Source organism: Blennius ocellaris (assembly GCF_963422515.1).
Source record: "Blennius ocellaris genome assembly, chromosome: 1".
NCBI classification, from domain to species: Eukaryota; Metazoa; Chordata; class Actinopteri; order Blenniiformes; family Blenniidae; genus Blennius; species Blennius ocellaris.
Window position 1 is genome coordinate 27,636,485 of NC_137650.1, and position 18,483 is coordinate 27,654,967.

Sequence of the window (18,483 nt, forward strand, 5' to 3'; positions counted from 1 at the left end):
TCAACAGGTTTTTTGGGGGGGAACTTGTGGTTAAAAAGCAAGAATGGAAATTCACTTGTCCAGCAAAATAAAACTCTGCACCACGACAGACTGCAAATCCATGTCATTATTACAATTGCCCAACTGTGATTATTTTAACATTCAGATCTTTCCCTTTTTTTTTAAGTCACAGGGATCAGAGTATGTTACAAAAATACCGGAGTGCGTATATACTAGGTGTCAAAATAAAATGAAAAATTAAGATGGTCTTTGTTAACCTGCAAAGCCTTAAAGTTCATTGAACTCCAGCCTCTTTGATCAGTTGATTTCTTTTAAATAAATACACAGCTAAAAACAAAAAGCAGTTCACAAAACCATTTTGTTTTTTTTAACAACATGAAACGAGCAAAGCTAAACCAACAATGTTGAACTTGCTTATGGCAAATTTAGACCTCCGTGTGTGCAATGCCGGTCCCTCTCGTCATTCATCGGAATCAAAAAGGTTAGCAAGGATTCCGATTCTCGTCGTCATCCACAGAAAGTGAGAGGGAAAAAAATACAATATCCAGATGTCACAAAAGGATATTTTAAACATGCACCCGCCACATTAAAACAACTGCCCCCAATCACTCGTGTCCACAGTCCATCACTTGTGAGCTCACACATCTGGCTTCACCTCTCCACCACTCGAGAGTGAAGGATTGAGACGAAGGGTCTGGCTCAGATGGTCTGGTATCCAGCGTGGCTCCTCTTTCTACCGATCAAGTACGCGATGAGGACGATCAGCACCAGGCCGGCGAGAGCGGCGCCAACAATGATGGGAATCAACATCTGATCCTGGTCCATCTGACACTCCTCAGCTGGGGACAAAGAAATGAGGAGATGGGGGGTCAAGTAGTTATTTTTCGCACATTTATTCAACCTGAATTCATCTACGATATTTTAGTAACATCACACTGAATGAGCCTCGCGCAGCACCATCACAAGAAGCAAATGGCCGTTAACATTTCTAAATACTGGTGACGATAATAAATGGTAATTATGATAACTATTTAGACATTAGAACCCCAAACACAACCCATTTCCTGGGTGTTGTCCCCCCCCCCATCTTGTTTTCAGACCAATATAGTAACGAAGAAGAAAAAGAAGAAGTTGTACCTGTAGCAAACTGGTCAGTCGTGACACCGAAGGGCTGGACCTGCAGCCTGAAAGTGTTGAGAGAGAAATCTGGTCTGACGGCCAGCGTTTGCTCAGCGTTGCACATGTACGAGCGGCCGAGCGTGCTCCGCATGTAGTTCAGACTGGAGTTACTGGCTGACAAATTAGCTGAGGAGAGAGAAATACCAGAGATATCAAACTCAAACAAGTAAGAGTTGGGTGGTGAGATTTAAAAAAAAAAAAAAACGTTTGGTGTCACAAGCAACATACCGGCCATATCGGACCAACTAGCCAACAGAGATATGGCGCTCAGATGGTACCTGTTGGTTGTTGAATTCTGTGAACACAAAAGGGAGTTGAACAGATGTTTGTATCTACACACGAGGACAGACTGCAGCTGGATTGGTGTTTTTTGAAAATTGAACGAATTTACCAAGGTGAAGGTGAAATTCAGATTGGTAGTCTGCTCCTGTGTCAAAACCAGAGTGGCACGGCTGGCCTCACACGATCCCGATGCATTTGTGCGAGTGGGAGTCAGGTTCACCAACTCCTGGACAGTCTGTGACCACACAGACACACTGGTTCATTAATTCACACTGATCTCACAGGTCTCGTCTGCCGCGACTCATCAAGCTCCACGTTACCTTGTTCTGAGATCGAGAGAAGTAAGACACGTTGAGCTGCAGTCCCATATGAGCCAGGAGGCACACGGTGCCGTTGCTGTTGTTTACGAAGTAGGTTCCCCGCTCCGGCGTTCCCGGAGGAGTTGGAGCCGCCGTCGGAGCGCCGCTAGTCGTCGAGGCCGTGGTGGGTGGAGGAGTTGTGCTGGTTTGATCCGCGAGGCATACGCTCTCTGTGGCGACGGACATAAAGCCGTGTTTTAAACAAAAGAAACATGATCACACGGAACCAAAAAAAAACGGCATGAGAGCTTCACCTGTGGGACTCAGGTCGTTCCCCGGCATGTACGCCTCCATCCTCATATCGGTGAAAGTGACAGTCGCTCCACCAACTCCAACAGAGGTGGGACTCACGCAATGGTAGGTGGTGTTGATCGCTGCCCAGATCCCAACCGAAGTAGACACCACAGTGACCACGTCTGGGACACAAGCAATAAAGCAACATTACATTTGACTTATCTGCACATTCATATGCTGGAATCACAGGAAAATGATTGTCCTTGTTGATTTTATCCTTAAAGGAAACTAAATATTAATGACAACACGAAACACTGACAGCTTTAGTGTCAATAGTATAAACAATATCATGAATTTGTGAATCTATTCGACTTCAATTCAGGCTCTTACCGCCTTCATTGTGACCTTTTGGTGACACCATCAAGAAATAGTTTTAGTACCGTAATTTTCAGTCTTTTTTTGAAAAACCTTTTCAGGCTCATTCACTGTATTGAATATACATTTTAAACCATGAGAGGCCTGCGCTTCACACCTTGCATGTGCACTTAACCGCAGCGAACAAGCCGATTGGTTATACTTGCACTCACCGGAGCTGTTGGCATCGGGGAACACCGACGTGTCGCTCAGATTGTACTGCAAGGTCAAGTTAGCCACGCTGTACAGACTACCGTTTCTAGAAAAGCTCAGCCCGAACGCGTGGCCAGACCCGAACACCGCCACCAACCACGGAGAGCCGCCGTCTGAGCCGCACGAGCTGCTCTCCGCATCCACGGTGGTGGAGTCAGGCAGGGAGAACGACACCGTTCTCTGAGGAGGAGCAGCGAGGGAGTCAGTGGGTGAGACAAAACTGAAGGAAAATGAAGTCGGTGTGCACTTACTGAGCTGCCGGAGTTGTTGTTGTACGTGATGGAGAACGACGCAGACAGGTCCGCCTTGATGCAGGTGGCGTTTCCCTCTTTCACCTCAAGAGTGACCGCATGGATTCCACCTGGAGACGAGAACATGAATGCTTCATATCAAAAATATCCATGTGTGCCTACATTTTTTTTTTTTTTTTTTTTTTTTTGTGCTTCAACCTTTGATTTTTAATAGAAACTAATCCGGGTACCTGCACATCAAAATGGAATCATGTTTTTCCTTGGTAAGTTCACAAAGATTATTACTGGGTTTCATTTTTGGAAGTTTGAGTGCTGCCATTTCAACTCTGGTTGACACCAAACATATTAAGCAGTAGTTTTTCCAGATGAATCGTCACGCGATTCTGCCAAAATATGACCCGAACGCGCGCACGCATTTCAGCAGACCGGCCTTGGGATGTATCAGGTGTCGGGGGGGCCACCATCGCTCTGCAGCCGGCCTCTTTCATTAGTGTGTGCCACACAGTTACAAACACTTATAAGCAACAATAATCTCACAAGTGCATTCAACCCAGTGGAAAATCCGAACAGTTTTGTAACATTTACAAACTTTTTTTTAGTTGGGATACAATGTGGCGCTCACTTTCCTGGACCAGTGACATCCAGGCTGGAGTTTCTCTTTCCTCTCATTGAAAAATGAGGTTGATCATTATCGGTAATCATGTATTTTCTTCACAGAACCGAATGGGAATAGAGTTAATCCCTCCAACTCCTGTCCTACCCTGAAAAAGCAGTACACACAAACCACCAGCAGAGGTCCCCAGAGAGCCACAAGTGATCACAGACGACAAACCCCAGCTGAAGATATATTTTTTTAGGAGTTTATTTCAGATCTTTCAGTTCACCACTGTTGCATCGTGTCCTGAGTGGCAGAGAAAAGAGACACACTTGTTAGGTTGAATGTGCCTCCTGTGAATATTTGTAAGCTCAGGCGAGCCGCTGTGCCTCCTCGCCTGCACTATGGACTATTAATATCATTATGTTGTGAAAACTGCCGAGTCATTGCATGTCTCATGTTTGGGTGTGACACACATCATCTAGAAATCACTGCAGCCATTTCAGACTTGCGCATTTTTCAACACCATTAAAATATATACTCCCAAACGTATGATACAGTAAAGCAATACATAGGTTTTGCCACCTCACACTTCCTGTTGTGGTTTGGCTGGAATGTCGTCACTGTGCAAGAGCTGCCATTTCTATTTTTATGTCATATTATAGTAAATTTGAAAAATTATCTTGTGTTGTTGACCGAGTTTTCTGGTAAAGAAAGGATCATTTAAATGGTTTCTGCTTCCCGAGAGATAACTATACGTCTGGTTTCTCCTGCAGGTGGTGTCAGTCTCCCAGTATACGACTGGTAATTTCATAACTGCCATATTGCAACCTACTGCACACTTTTCTTCCTTCTTCTTCTTAACTTCACCTTGTGGCTCCTTCTTGCAGTTTATTAATCCAAGATGCTGTCCTGTCGGCGTGTGTCTGCCCCCGTTTGACTGCAGCCTGACCTTAACATAACCTCTCTGTTCACCATGTAAACATTCAGCAGGCCGTTTTCACAACAGTGCAATCTGATCATGAGGTGAAAGTAGCTGCGCGTGTACAAAGTATCAGGCTGCGGACAGCAGCAATACATGTCTAAGTCTTGTTTTGTGAGGAAATTCTAGTTGAAAAAAAAAGGAGATTAACACCAAGTAAGGACTGACATGAACAGTTAAAACAGACTATAACCAGTGGGGCTACAACCACATGTGCCCATTTACCTGTGTCAGCAACCAGCTGCTTGTGTGTGTGTGTGTGTTTTCTTTCAGGCCGATTAAACCGGTCATAAACTGGCAGTCAGTGGGCCCCTCCAGGGCTGTGTGCAACACAAAGCCAGCATGCAACGCTGTCAAATGACAAAACAATGAGGCTAATCTGCACATCATCAACAAAACCTGGGCATCACGTTAGGCTAGAGGATAATAAAACTAGAATCAAGTCCGGGGATTTTTCCAGTAACTGTGGACTGTGCAAAACTTTAAAAAGCCACGGGTCCAACAGTGCCAAGACCCATTTGTTGGTCAAATATGATGAGAATTTTCTTGATTTTCAGATGGTTTTCTGACCTTCACCCAACATGAACCTTTTCTTAAATGAACATGTTGGATGAAGCTGTGAATGAATGTGATAATTTGTACATCAGAATGGATCAACAAAAAAAACATTCGCCAACTAAAACAAGCCCACAAATGACAAAATAGCAAGACAAAGATTGCGGCCTTTAATTTTCTCAGTGATAAAATTCTGTGTAATCAAGCTGAAATACTCAACCTAAACTTGTGGTCATTTTATTTATTTGTTGTGTTGCTGAGACACAACATGAGTGAGCAACTCATTTCATTGTTTGACTTTTTCCAATCAAAACATTTAATTACTTTAGCCATACTCACATTGAAGGGGCTTCAATAGATTCAGGCCACGGAGGTCAGGAAAGAACAACTTACTGATTACTGGTTATGAAATATATGTGCCCATTTAAGCTCCTGTTGGTACTTTGTCCTATGGCCTCCCTCCATAATACATTTATGTAGCACAGATCATAGCAGTGACCTTGATCATATTAAACTAGTTAGCACATTTAATTATCTATAAACTGATTTTCTATCTTTTAATTGGCATTATTAAGCCTGAAATTCAATGACTGCAAGTTATGAAATAGAAATTTTTGGAGGCCAGCAATGTATCACATCTGACAGAACAGTTTTGTGGAAGACTGCAGGTCATGGCAAAACAGGATATTTCAGGCCTGATGCCCCGGCCCCCCCCCCATTATTTTCTGGATGGGTTGCCAGATATGTTGCGCAATCCCCAAGGTAGATGATGAAAGTCACATTATGCACTTGTAAATACTGTAAATCTGTATTGTGTCTTTTTGTCTGCTTGACAAGTGTCTTTTTTTAACCGTACCAATAGACGTATATGTAAGCAAACATCCTCACTGCAGGACTAGTAGGACATTATCTTATCTTTTAGTAAATCATTACCTTCTGCTCCAAGAGAGTTAACACATTTAGCATGGTGCACATTTCAAATTAAATCACATTTAAATGGTTGAAGGAGTGAAGATCCAGGGGGCCTGAGTGAATTCCCCAAAGCCCACTATAGTTTATGTCTTTCTTCAAGATTATTCATTTACTTGTAGTAAATATGTGGGCGTACATGTCACTGAGGAAGTATGAAGCTCATGTGGTTAATCGTTGTCGTTCTGCCACACCGAGATCACGACTGACCGACCCCCGGTCCTCACAAACGCTGTCAGCGCCCCTGAACACCGATCAACCGCGGCTGTTGTGACGTCGTCGAGCTCAGCGGTTTCAGCAAAGGGCGCCTTAAAACCGCAAACAACAACAGAACGAAACAAAACAAACAAACAACAAAGGAAAAACACTCACCGAAAACCGCAAACCAGGCGGCCAAGAGCGTGGCCAGAGCGTGACAGAGCCGCCGCATGGCTGGACGTTAGCAGGCACGGCCGGTAGAACGCAGGTTAAAATCCCGCAGAGGCGGTGGTGGTGGCGTGTCTGTGAGTCGCCGCTGCAGGACGCAGGTGGGTTCAACGCACTCACGGCAGTTAACTTCACGGAGCTCGAGCTTAAGCTGTTGTTGTTTCCCCGTCTTGTTGTTGTTTACGCTTCGCTGCTGTCTGCAGACGGGAGTTAGCGCTGGTGTGGTATCCTTGAAGCTCGGTTAGTTGTCGTTGGCAGCCGCACACTCAGAATAAGCCATGTCCCGTCATGTGAACCGGGAGCATTTAGACTGAGCGAGGCAGTCACGTGAGGCCGCCGCCCCCCCCTCCCCCTCCTCCTCCTCCTCCTCCTCCTCCTCCTCCTCTTCCTCCCCCCTCCCATCAGCGCTGTTTCAGAGAAATCAACGCAAAAAAAAAAAAAACTGAACATATACAACACAAGACAGCATCCCTTTTGTCCTGAAACAAACGTGTGGTATTAGGTAACTTTACTTGCATATTAAAAATAATAATTATGTAGGACAAGCGATGCCAGCAGGGTGTAAAGAGACACCGTATGAGAAAAATAGTGCTCTTCCAGGAATAATGTTACAATGAAAATGACTTCTCACTCCAGTGTCACCATGGAAGGATTTCTGAACTGGACCGCAAGGCAGATCGGAGCACCAAGAAGTGATGTACGATCACAGATATACAAATAATCAAAGATGCTCTAAGTTCAGCTAAAATGAGTAGAAACATACCAAATAAATGTCTCAAAATACACAAGGAATTACCATCCGGAAACATGTCAAATGGCTACAGACCCATGAAATATACTGACTAATTTGAAAGGAAAACTAGAATGGTGACTTAAAAAAAAGAGATGCATCGTTATCAAGGATTTCAAATGGGTATTTAAGAGGCACACAATAACATACAGCAAAAATAACAGAAAAGAGACAAAGCAAACTCAAAAAGACACAGATCTTAAGAGATCCAGACAATGGTTAATTTATTTCTTTTCTTTTTTTTAAGGAAATAAAAAGCAGAGTGGGACAGGACCTGAATATAGCATTCCTGAAATTCTTTAAGTTCATGGCTTTTAAAGCAGTTGTATGGTGTATGATCTGGAGCATACAGTTTGCTGAAATGGGGGAGATAGCATGTGAGTGTACGTACGTACATACACACACACACACGCACACACACACACACACACACACACACACACTGCTGTGCAGCCTGTAAAGTGCATGTGTTGTGGGTTAGTCAGCTGACACCTCCATCAATTCACGAGGGTGTGCAAAACCCTAGAAGGAACGCAGAGGCAGCCGGTCCAAGTCTTACCAGGACCCCGCTACATTCTCTCTGCATAGTTCAACTACACTTTTTAACAACGGACATAGTTATACCTTCTTTAAAAAAATTAAATAAAATGAGACTTTAACATCAAACGACGAGCGTTTAAATAACTATTTCTAAAAGTTGGATATCCCAAATGTTTAAAGCAGAAGTGAAAGTGCTTCAACCTTTCATTTTCACTTCTACATCCCAGTAATGACACAGCAAAATCCTAAATGTCTCCCCAGCATATACTAAAATTAAATATGATAAACCATATTTCAGAACTGGAGCACATTCATATGAGATCAAACGTATCCAATATACCGCTTTACCATTTGGTATTTACAAGTCAGATTGGCTTGCAGGAGATTGTTGGTGCGTGTGTTGGAAGACGTAATGCCACCAAGCTGAGACAAAACCTTGAGAATATGTTAGACGCTGGACAGACGAGTTTGAATGAACTTTTAAGAAAGTAGTACAAGCCAATTATCTACAAATCACTCACTCAATCATTAAATATCCATTTATTCAGTTCACTTTTTCGCACTCTTACATAGAATACAATCTGTTCTACAAAAAAAAAAAAAAAGAAGTCAGCACATGACATTGGACATTTTGGTCAAAACATACAAGATACCAAAATTAATACCCAACTGGCTTGTCTGGATGTCACTCAGCAAATGTGTTACAAACAATGAACCCAACCCCTCAGACTCACTTCATCCTTCTCAAGTCTCTCTCTCCATCTCTCTTTTTAATTTTTAGCCAAATCAAGAAACCAACTAATCAGGTTTGCACTCAGCAACATGTGCAGCCATTTGTAAGGAGCAAATGAATAAAACGCCAAAAAAAAAAAAAAAAACCATGGTAAAACTCAAGACAAACCATCTATAGTAAAAAATAAGTGATTTTAGAATGACACGGTGAAGGGGAAACAAAAACCCAATCCCAAAGGGAGGGGGGTGGGGCGAACAAAAACTAAACAGAGGAAAGTGCTTGTAATTTCAGTTGTGTTTTGCATTCGCAAATTTCTCAAGTCACATAAACCAACCATCGAAAAACCCCGGGTGCTGCTCATTGCCCAAGTCAAGAGTCCCACTGAAGGTTCGCACAGCCGAGTCTCACTTGTGTCTCTGGAGCTCTCTGTGCATCTGAACGCTGGGTCCAGGATTACGGATGGAGGAAAAGATGGGCACCACAGGAGAGCCGGGTGGCTGAGGGGCTGTGATCCTGTTTTGGGCAGGGCAAGCGGTTTCAGCTTGCTGTAAGAAAAGCACGGCGGTGACAGAGAAACCCCCCCTTCAGGCAACGTAATGGTACTGGTTAGGAGTCTCCTTGTCCCGCTCCATGTAGTCTCTGTCTATAAGCGATTCGATCCGCTTCTTCAGATCGCCCGGCTGTGGAGGGAAAGATAGATTCAGGACGACGTGCACATTGCAGCGGGAGGAAAAGCTGAAGAAGGGGGAGCTCAGAATGCGTTACCTTTACGGGGAACTTGAGCTGATTGTAGAGCTCGGATACCAGTAGGTTGTGACTGAGAGTTTTCCTCATCTTCATGATGCGCACGACAGCGGCGTCGATCTGATACTGTCTGTCCTGAAACACTCGCTCTGTGGTACTTACCTGCTCCTCCACCTGTCGGCAGTTAAAAAAAAAAGAGTAAACAACCCGTCTTTAAGGTTTGGAAAACAGATGAATACCTAAATGACACAACCACTAAAATCCAACAGGTGTGGACAAAAGAGCAAGAACATGTAATAAAACAAAACATCTTTACCGTTTCTTTCATTTGGATCTGGTTGATTTTGATGCGGAACAGTTTGTGTTTGAAGTCATTGTTGAAATTGAAACGGTCTCCGTCCTCCACATCTTTCCCTCGTGGGTTTTTGTTGAGGACACGGGCTTTTCCACAGGCGAGCGACTGCAGCGTGCGCTTGAGCTCTCCCTCCTCTGTGCAGAAAAGAACCGTGTGACTCCGGAGGGGCCTCTCCCACAAACAAACAAATCTAATGCTTATTTACAAGGTGTGTGTGTGTCGAGTGTTTTACAAACCTATGCCAGTGGCAGTACGGATCTCCTCTATGCTGAACTCCTCTCCCTCATTGAACATGAGCAGCACCAGCGTCTGGAAGAGCGACACCTGCACCTCCTTTTTACCCTGCAAGCATGAAGCACTTCCTGTCAGCGCCGCTCAGATGGTCGATGTTCTCGACTGTCACGTAAGAAAGGACAACAGTCCTACCTCTTTAAACTCTGACTTGAGAACAGCGTGGCCCAGTGTGGGCTGCCACTGCAGCTTCCTCCCACTGTGCTTACCCAGATAGAACAGCTTGAACACCTCCTGGAGCTTCACCATCTAACCAAGGCGTAACAAAATCAAGAGTAAATGTCAATTGTGGCACCATGAAACTTGGGTAGCTTTCACCCTATGTGCCCGCTGAAACCAGGATTCAAAGTCCCTCCCAGCAAGGGGACATGGTGAAACTTAAAAATATTCATACAACCAATCCTCTGTTTACTGTCGTCTACTCACCATAAAACAACAATACACACGCAATAATTTTTTTAAATGTCTGCCTAAGATCTACTTACAAAGTGTAGCTTCCACGCCTTACATTAATATGATCTACTATAATGAAACTTTACCTCTGGGGGCAGGTGAACCTCCATGGGTGTGTAAGAAGGCCAGTAGCCCATCGTCAGGATGTTGACGGTCAGCTCTATGTTGCTTGGCTCACTCTGGTTCTGCATGTACTGAGTGGAAGCAAAATCATCATACAGCTTTACATAAAAAACTCAATGTCACGTTGGTGTTTTTCATATTTTTAAAGTGAGACACTTTGAGTACCTGTTTGAATTGGATCATGATGTCTTTGGACAGCTCCATGTCCTTGAACATCCCCTCCAGTTTACTCGTGAACGCTGCTCCGCATTCTGACAGAAATCAAAAGTACAAATACCACACTTCACTCTTTCTTCCCAACAAACCAAAACAGATCATAAACTTTGCACGCTGAAACACAAACATCTTTTATAGCAGTTGCCAAAGAGATGATGCACACAACACAACTGCTCAGGTTTTAAGCTCTAAAATGTATTTAATTCACCATTTAATTCTTGTCTAAAACCTTCTTAAGAAGTCAATTATCAGGTGAGATCAATCAGCACCAAACCAAACAAGCTACAGTCCAGTCAGACTAATGTCTAAATAAGAGTTTCACCGTGTTTGAGCTTGGACAGCATGGACTTCTCGGCATCAACAGAAGCACTCTTCCCAACCAGCAGACGCTTGGCCAAGTCCTTCTTATAGAAAGCTTCAAACACATCTTTTCCTGGGGAAAACGTGAAAAAGCCCAATCAAGACTGGAACAAGCATGTTGACTGTGAGTATACAAATGGATTTACCGTGAACACACACAGCGAAGCGCGGAACTGACCATGAATGAAGCGAAAGATTATCATTATCTTGTCCAGGATTCTCTCCAGCTCCTCCTCTGTAGCCTCCTTGTTCCCTGCTCTCAACTTGGAGTCCACATATTTAGCTGCATGGGAGGAAGGACAAAGAAAACAGTTGTCATGTGCTAGAAGTAAAAAAAAAAAAATCCAAAAAACTACATAATCTGCTATGTACATTTGCGATCAAGTACAACGAGACAGAAATGTCTTGCACTGGCGTACCGATGAGTTCAGCCGGCTTGTTGGGCCTCTTGTTGATGAAGGTTTCGAAGGCCTCCTTCATGGCGTTGATGAAACTCTCGTTGCGTGCAAAGCAGCTCTGTGCCACATTGTCCATCTTGTCCTTGAAGTCCAGCAGGTCTTGCACCATGTCCTTGTCTTTTTCCGGAGTGCAGACGATCTCGCCACCAAAAGACTGCAATCAGATATAGTGGGTCAGTGGATCCCTTGGTCATAGCTGGTCACTTCCTTGCAACTGCGCGACTCCCAAGTGTGTACCTTAATGTAATCCCTCCAGAACTGCAGCAGTGTGGGAAGCCCTCCCTTCACTTTGCTGAAGAGCTGGTGGAGCAGGGTCAGCTCCGTCACCCGATTCTCATCCAGCAAAATGCTCAGACCTGCCAGAAATACGTGTCCACTTAGAACCGCTGTGTACATTTTGAAGTCATGCACTTTCTTTACACAGAAGGTCACAAAACGAATAAGAAAGGACTCCATCAAAACATATGGAACCACTTTTATGAGCACAAGGTCCAAACAGACAACCACAGAGAGCCAAGACAATGACAACGCATTGAAAGCAGTACTCTACACAAGACTTGCACAAACGCAAATTGTTTCATACAGACGACACACCTTTTTGTAGGATTGCAGTCATATGTTCTCCTAAAAGTTGTTTCTCAACACAGCTAATGAGCGGCTTCCTGCGAAACAAGGAGAAATGAAGAAAGGAGAACATGTTTAAGCTTTACTGTTTGTGTAGTTCAACCCTGAGGAAAGTGGTATAATGCAGAGGAGTAATTTCAGTATAAAAGAATACCCAAAAAAGCCTGCAAACACACATGACTTTCCAGCGATGCCATCTTTACAGTTTATGTTTTGCACAAGGATTTATTCAATTAAAAAAAAAAAAATGTTTTAGAACCAAAGCCTTTCAGTATACATTTTTTGGATGATCATTCTTGTAGTTTTATTTACAGCAATATCTGAACTGCATAAAGCTGTTAAATGCGATATTCCTAACATAGTTTACAAACAATTTCCACACACAAGGACTTCACTTGCAATATTAGACTGATTTTAGATATTGAGCATCAACTGAAATGATCAGATTGAGACTTTGTTGTACAACTGAAAAGAAAAGCATTACTGTGGACACAGTTTGATATTCTGCCAAATAAAATGAAACACTTAAGTTGAAAGTGGTGACTTTTTCGCTAAAAAACAATTGTTGAATCATAACAAAAACATCATTGTGAATTAGCAGCTGCTCATTTTAACACAGCTCGCCACAGTAAGTCCCTGTAATTGGCATGTTAGACTTGGATAGGTTTCACACAAAATATTGAGAAATATTAGAGATTTTAGAGAGATTTCGAAAGAACTGGACACTTAAAACCGTTAAATACAGCTGAACCTTGAGAGATAATGTTCCTCAAAATGACCTACTTGGACACCAAAGTTACACAGTAACTGATGGGCGCAGTGATAGAACAATGACTGTTACCTGGCAGGTGAAAGTATTATATAACTCAGAGTGGCTTTGAAGAGAGGCAAAGCTATAAACAAATATACAAAATACAACAACTAAAGTAACATTGTTTTGTTTGAATTAATGTAGATGGATAACGTGTCTGATATATTCAGCTGCTGCGCGGCTGTGCATTTCTGAAGACATGTTGTCCACCTTCTACTGCACAAAATCCCCTGAATATTGGTAAGACCTCGGAGGTTTTGTGTGTAAACCAGATAGGCTCTGTTATACATGGGCACCACATTGATATGAAACAGTTAAACACGAGTCAATATTTACTGCGTGCTCTGGTCGAGGTAGCTCAAGATACGATCGTTCTCCTCCTCCAACCGGCGAGACACATGGTGCAGGTACTCGGGCACCTGAACACAAACACACACACTGAGTCCTACATCTCGGTACGAAAGCACACTGACGAACAAATGTGACCACAGGTAACAGAAATGAGCCGACGATCACTCACGTCTCTCTCCTGCATCAACCGCTGTCCTTCTGCCGCATACAGGCGATTCGTCTCGGACAAGAATCTCTCCTCAAACGAGTCTTTATAAACCTAAACCAAGGTTTGAACGGTCAGGTGACAGAGAACTGTAACACGCCAAAAATACTGACCACCTGGGATAAATACAGTACCTGTAAGTCCGACAGCATGCCCAGCAGACTCCGCAGCAGACTGCGATCAATGGTCTCGCCGTTCCGCTCCAGCTCGACCTGCTCCAGGATGCCTTCCACTGTTCGCTTCTGGACCGCGCCGTCGCTCACGATGTGCGTACGAAACAGTTCCAGGCCCGTGTCCCTGTGCAGCGTGAACAACATCAGCCTCCAGACAAAACATCCCGACAAGTAGGGCAACGCAACTGAAGAGTGACGTTACCAGATTGACGGAAGCAGGGAGTTCTGCAGCACATAGGTACGATCCAAGAATAGAAAGATACTTCTGATCATTATCTGCAGAGGAAGAGAACCGTCTCATCATTAGATTTAAACTCCTAATACACAGCTTCCATCAGTCGGAGAGTTTTGAAAATCTGTCAAAGACCACACTTACGGTTTGCCTACAGTGATCCTGCCAACAGCGATTCATTCTCTTCAGGAAGGAAAGGTTGTCCAAAGACTCTGTGAACTCCACATTAAGGAGAAAATCTTTCACTCAGTCACACAATCAAATCTAAACCTTCGATTCATTATCACGTCTCAAAAGTTTTTTGTCAAGTCTGCTTTAAAAGCAACACCCAGAATAGACTGATAATGATAATAACTAAGACCGACAAATTACTGACTTATAAGATATAAAGAATAATAAAAAGAATGTATATCCAACATGTCTTTATTGGTGCCACTCAAAGTATCACTGTGTATGGAACTATATCAAACATAAAGGCCAAATTTGTTAAATAAATTCACCCTGGACAAGGGCTTAGGACTGTTTTCAAAGCCAAAATTATTTGTTAAATAAATTCATCCTGGACAAGGAGTCAGAGCCAAGATTTAATGGAGGAAAAAAAAAAAGAAAAGGAAATGGCACTTACTGAGCCAAACCTACCTGGGCATTCAAATTGTATATTTGTATATTTGTAACCATCTGAGTCTGGCATTTATTTTCTCTCTGTGGTGTCTACAGGCTGTGAAACAAACTTCAACAAGTCGAACTGAATCATACCAGGTAAACTGTGACTGGCTATGAATGTTTATTGAACAGACTAGAGCCAGTTTTTATGTTGATTTCTTCTCTGGACAAACTTGTCATCAATAAGCTCTCCATTGATCTGAAACTGAAATACTTGGACTCCAAATTAAGCTGAGAAATAACAAAATGTAGTTCAGAGGAAACAGAAGAAGCAAGACCGTATGGAGTTCCACAAAGGGAGGGAACTTACAACTCTGTCCAAACTTAGTGAATGTTTTACTGACTTGAGACATAACTTACCATAGAGACAGTCATGAAAATGTAAAATTACAAAAGGATATTCTCTAAACTGCTGGATCTGGGCTTGCACATGATCCTCGCAGACTTGTCGCAGCTGCTTGTACAGTGTTGGGGAGACTTTATAGGAACACAGGTTCTCCACCGCCTGGGAGATTTACAGAGACACAAGAGACTCAAATGACTTTGTATTTATATGTATGCCATATTTCTGCACCCGAGTAATGGCACCTAAAAAGAACATCAAATTTGAGTTTTATCTTTGTAAACAAACCTGATAAAGTTCTTCCAGATTGTACTTGATTGAAGTGCTATTCTGAATGGCACCCACAGCATCCCGCAACTTCAGCCACGTGTCCTCTGTGTAGTTCTCTGCTAGTTTTGGCCTGTCTTTAACCAAAAAATACATATCAAAGTTCATCAACAGGAACTAAATATTACGTTATAAATAATATTCATCAATCCTGATCAATATCTCTGAATAGAATTTTACAAACCCTATCTTGTTGTAAGTTTAAATAGTTTAGTTATACTTTTGGGCATAATACCAACAACTTTGCTTCATATTGCAACTTTGAACTTTACGAGGACAGTGAAGGAAGTACCTGACATTGACTATGGGCTGGATAAAATGCACAAGGGGAATATTGATAGGTAAAATACAATATAAATACTGCCAATACGCATCTTTTTCTTCTTCTTAAACTGTATTTAGCTCTATCATCAGAACAACATCTGTGTCTTTCAGATTAGCCACAGTGCCATCAGCTTTTAGATAAGGACACATCGCATCGTATTTGATTAAAGCAAACTGATGTCTGTTTCTTTTTAAATAATTGCCAAAAACTACCAGAAACTGTCAGAAGAGTTCTCTTAAAAAAAAACAAAAAAAACACCAACCACCACTTGCTGAGTTGGGCTTTTTCTATTCCAAGACCATAGAAGAAGAAAACAACAACAAACACGTATTCACGTGTGAACCTCCTTTACCTGGTGTTTTTAGTTATTGGCCATTTCAATCTAGTTATACAATTTAATTGCTTTTAAAATGACTAATTTGAGCACATCTAAAAGTTTAAGACCATATTACAGAAGTTACAAAAGAATCTTGATAGTTGGATTATAAGAAAAAAGAAATAAAAACCCTTGGTTTAAGTGAGTCTGGTGTGAGGCTTGTTTACAAGGGAGCTGAAGTGAGAGGCGAAACTTTACCCAGCCCCTGCAGTGTTGTGAGAAGTCACCACCACGCCGGGACTGCGGATACAGACGTCGGGAGGTAAAAAAAGGTCAAGTGTGGGTACCTTTGAAATTTTTGATGACTAGTTTCTTTGAGGCGCCACTTTTGCCAGAGGCCACGGCGGAGGTCCTGGCCATCCCGTTGGGGTTGTGCTCGGTGAGGGAGGAGAAGCTGGCCCTCTTGTCCTGTCGGGTGTCCTCTGCCATTATCAGATTAGCGCTTTGGCTTAACGCTGTATGGTTCAAGTGTTTTTGTTAAGTTACTGTCGGATTGTTGATCCGCCTCCTTTTCACCACAGCCAGCGACGCACGCGTTAAAAAACAAACAACCAAACAAACAAACAAAAAAAAAACACACACGTCTTAGGGTTGCCAGTGCAGGGCACGCACAAGCCTTATTGTCTAACACGCATTGATCAGCGAACAGGCACTCGAGTAAGGACAATTAATGAGAATACATAACTACCGCCGGTTGGGAGCTAACAGTCTTTTCTCTGGAGCTGCAGCACACCGACTTTAGCACACAGTTCTCGCTCTCCTCCAACAGCACTTTGTTCCTGCGGGCTAATCCATGTCGCCGCCTACGACTTCACAGACCCGGACGAGCTCGTTTGACAGCTGAGAAAAGCATAAAAGCGACATAGTTAAGGCTGACATAACAGAGCCATGTTATTATTAGTGCTTTCTTTAGCACGGAGCTAGCTAGCGCAACAAAATGGCTTTTGTGAGACAGTTCAGCTGGACAGGTGCATCCTGGGTGAAAAAGCGGCTGCGCCGCGTTCAACGACGGCTGGGATTTTACAACAACGTAGGTACTTCCGAAAAGTCCCTCCTTTCTCCTTTCCTATTTACGTACCTATCTTGACCCAGTGGATGACGTCACGGGGTTAAGGAAAGATGTTTGGAGGCTTCCTGAAGGAGTTATGGAAAGGCGATCACGTTGTTGTGACTCGTCGAGCGGACGACACGCCAATTTCTTTTCTTTTGTTTTTTGTTTTAATGAAACAGTTGACTGAGGTCGCAAAGATAATACAAACCATTGATTTCCCCCCCCCCCCCAAGGCCTCAGGGCCTAAGCTCAACATAAATAAATGTGAATTGATGCCAATCCATCAGTGTGAATTATCAAATTGCATACACCATTCCTATAAGATCGGTCGTCTAATATTTAGGTGTACATATTTCCAAAGATATTACGGAAAGAGAAAAGAAAAATATATGGAAGGTGCTGAATACCTGCCAAGCTAAATTTATTTCCTGTGCATTGAGACACATCAGTTTGCTCGGTAGGATTCTATTAACTAAGATGGAAGTCATTTAGAGGTGTGGCAATCCAGCGCATTCTTTAAGTATTTAAAGAATACATTTACAAATAAATAAATACATACATAAATACATAAATAAAAGGCATTTGTGAAGATTGTATTAGAGGATGTATTAAGTAAGTGATTTTGTTAATAAAATAAAGTTGTGACCTAAAGACCGCACTTTCACTTGGTGATGTAATAATAATGCGACGGCGGCGTCATCTGCATTTACAACGCTTTAACCTGTTATAATGTCAAATACCACAAGGTTTGAATTCAAATAAAAGGAAAAGAGGCTACCAGGTGAATAAATAACTATTGCAAACTGAGAATAGGTTGCACAAAAAAATACTTTACTGTGTTTATTGTACCGCATCTAACATTCATAGTTGGGACAGTTGGTAGAGTTCTCAGTTAAAAAAATATATGGGACAGCTGCAGTTTATTCAGAGGCTGGTTAATAAACAAAGACCAAAAAGACATCAACAACGATCAGGCGACAAAAATCCAAACATTAAACAGAATTTCAAAGTATAGTAGAAACTAAATAATATATTTACAGTATATACGTGTAAGACTACATGCATATGTTTAATATATACATTATATAAATACGCATACATAAATATATGTGCATATGCGGAAGGTTATTAGAGTGCTTGATGAAAATCCATGCAGGCACAGGGAGAGCATGCAAACTACATGCAAAAAGGCCCCAACCACACTGGAATCAAGGACATTAAACTCTCGACCACTCTGCATGGTAGAATGTAGGTTAAAAATGGAAAATGCTTTCAGTTTTGAGAAATTCACTGTTGATTTGTTTTTCATGAACAGTTCAGGAAAGTGTTACACGATGATAAGAGTTGCCAGATGAATGACGCGCCCGGAGCTTCCCTCGCTGTTCGGCGCTCTTGAACGCACCCTTGTTTCACCTGAGTCCAGCAGCAGGGCTTTAGTGCAAATGGGCGGCGTTTTCTCCCCGGCGAGGAAGACCCGAAA

At 42.6% G+C, this 18,483-nt stretch overlaps 2 protein-coding genes across 2 annotated transcripts; both read right to left on the reverse strand.

The window, feature by feature from the left end:
• Positions 1-357: 357 nt before the first annotated feature.
• On the reverse strand, positions 358-6,769 carry lamp1a (lysosomal associated membrane protein 1a). Its single transcript, XM_080496002.1, has 9 exons — positions 6,406-6,769; positions 2,933-3,042; positions 2,642-2,861; positions 2,075-2,236; positions 1,782-1,990; positions 1,571-1,696; positions 1,408-1,474; positions 1,138-1,305; positions 358-839 (listed from the first exon to the last, which is right to left on the reverse strand). The coding sequence occupies exons 1-9, from the start codon at positions 6,461-6,463 to the stop codon at positions 700-702; spliced, it is 1,260 nt and encodes a 419-aa protein (XP_080352128.1). The 5' UTR covers positions 6,464-6,769; the 3' UTR covers positions 358-699.
• A 1,544-nt stretch (positions 6,770-8,313) lies between these two features.
• Positions 8,314-16,863, reverse strand: cul4a (cullin 4A). Its single transcript, XM_080509776.1, has 20 exons — positions 16,240-16,863; positions 15,213-15,328; positions 14,982-15,086; positions 14,063-14,131; positions 13,889-13,962; positions 13,648-13,810; positions 13,478-13,567; positions 13,294-13,376; positions 12,117-12,184; positions 11,760-11,878; positions 11,484-11,676; positions 11,243-11,347; positions 11,027-11,137; positions 10,654-10,739; positions 10,452-10,559; positions 10,048-10,161; positions 9,858-9,963; positions 9,583-9,755; positions 9,288-9,440; positions 8,314-9,202 (listed from the first exon to the last, which is right to left on the reverse strand). The coding sequence occupies exons 1-20, from the start codon at positions 16,379-16,381 to the stop codon at positions 9,107-9,109; spliced, it is 2,274 nt and encodes a 757-aa protein (XP_080365902.1). The 5' UTR covers positions 16,382-16,863; the 3' UTR covers positions 8,314-9,106.
• Positions 16,864-18,483: the final 1,620 nt, after the last annotated feature.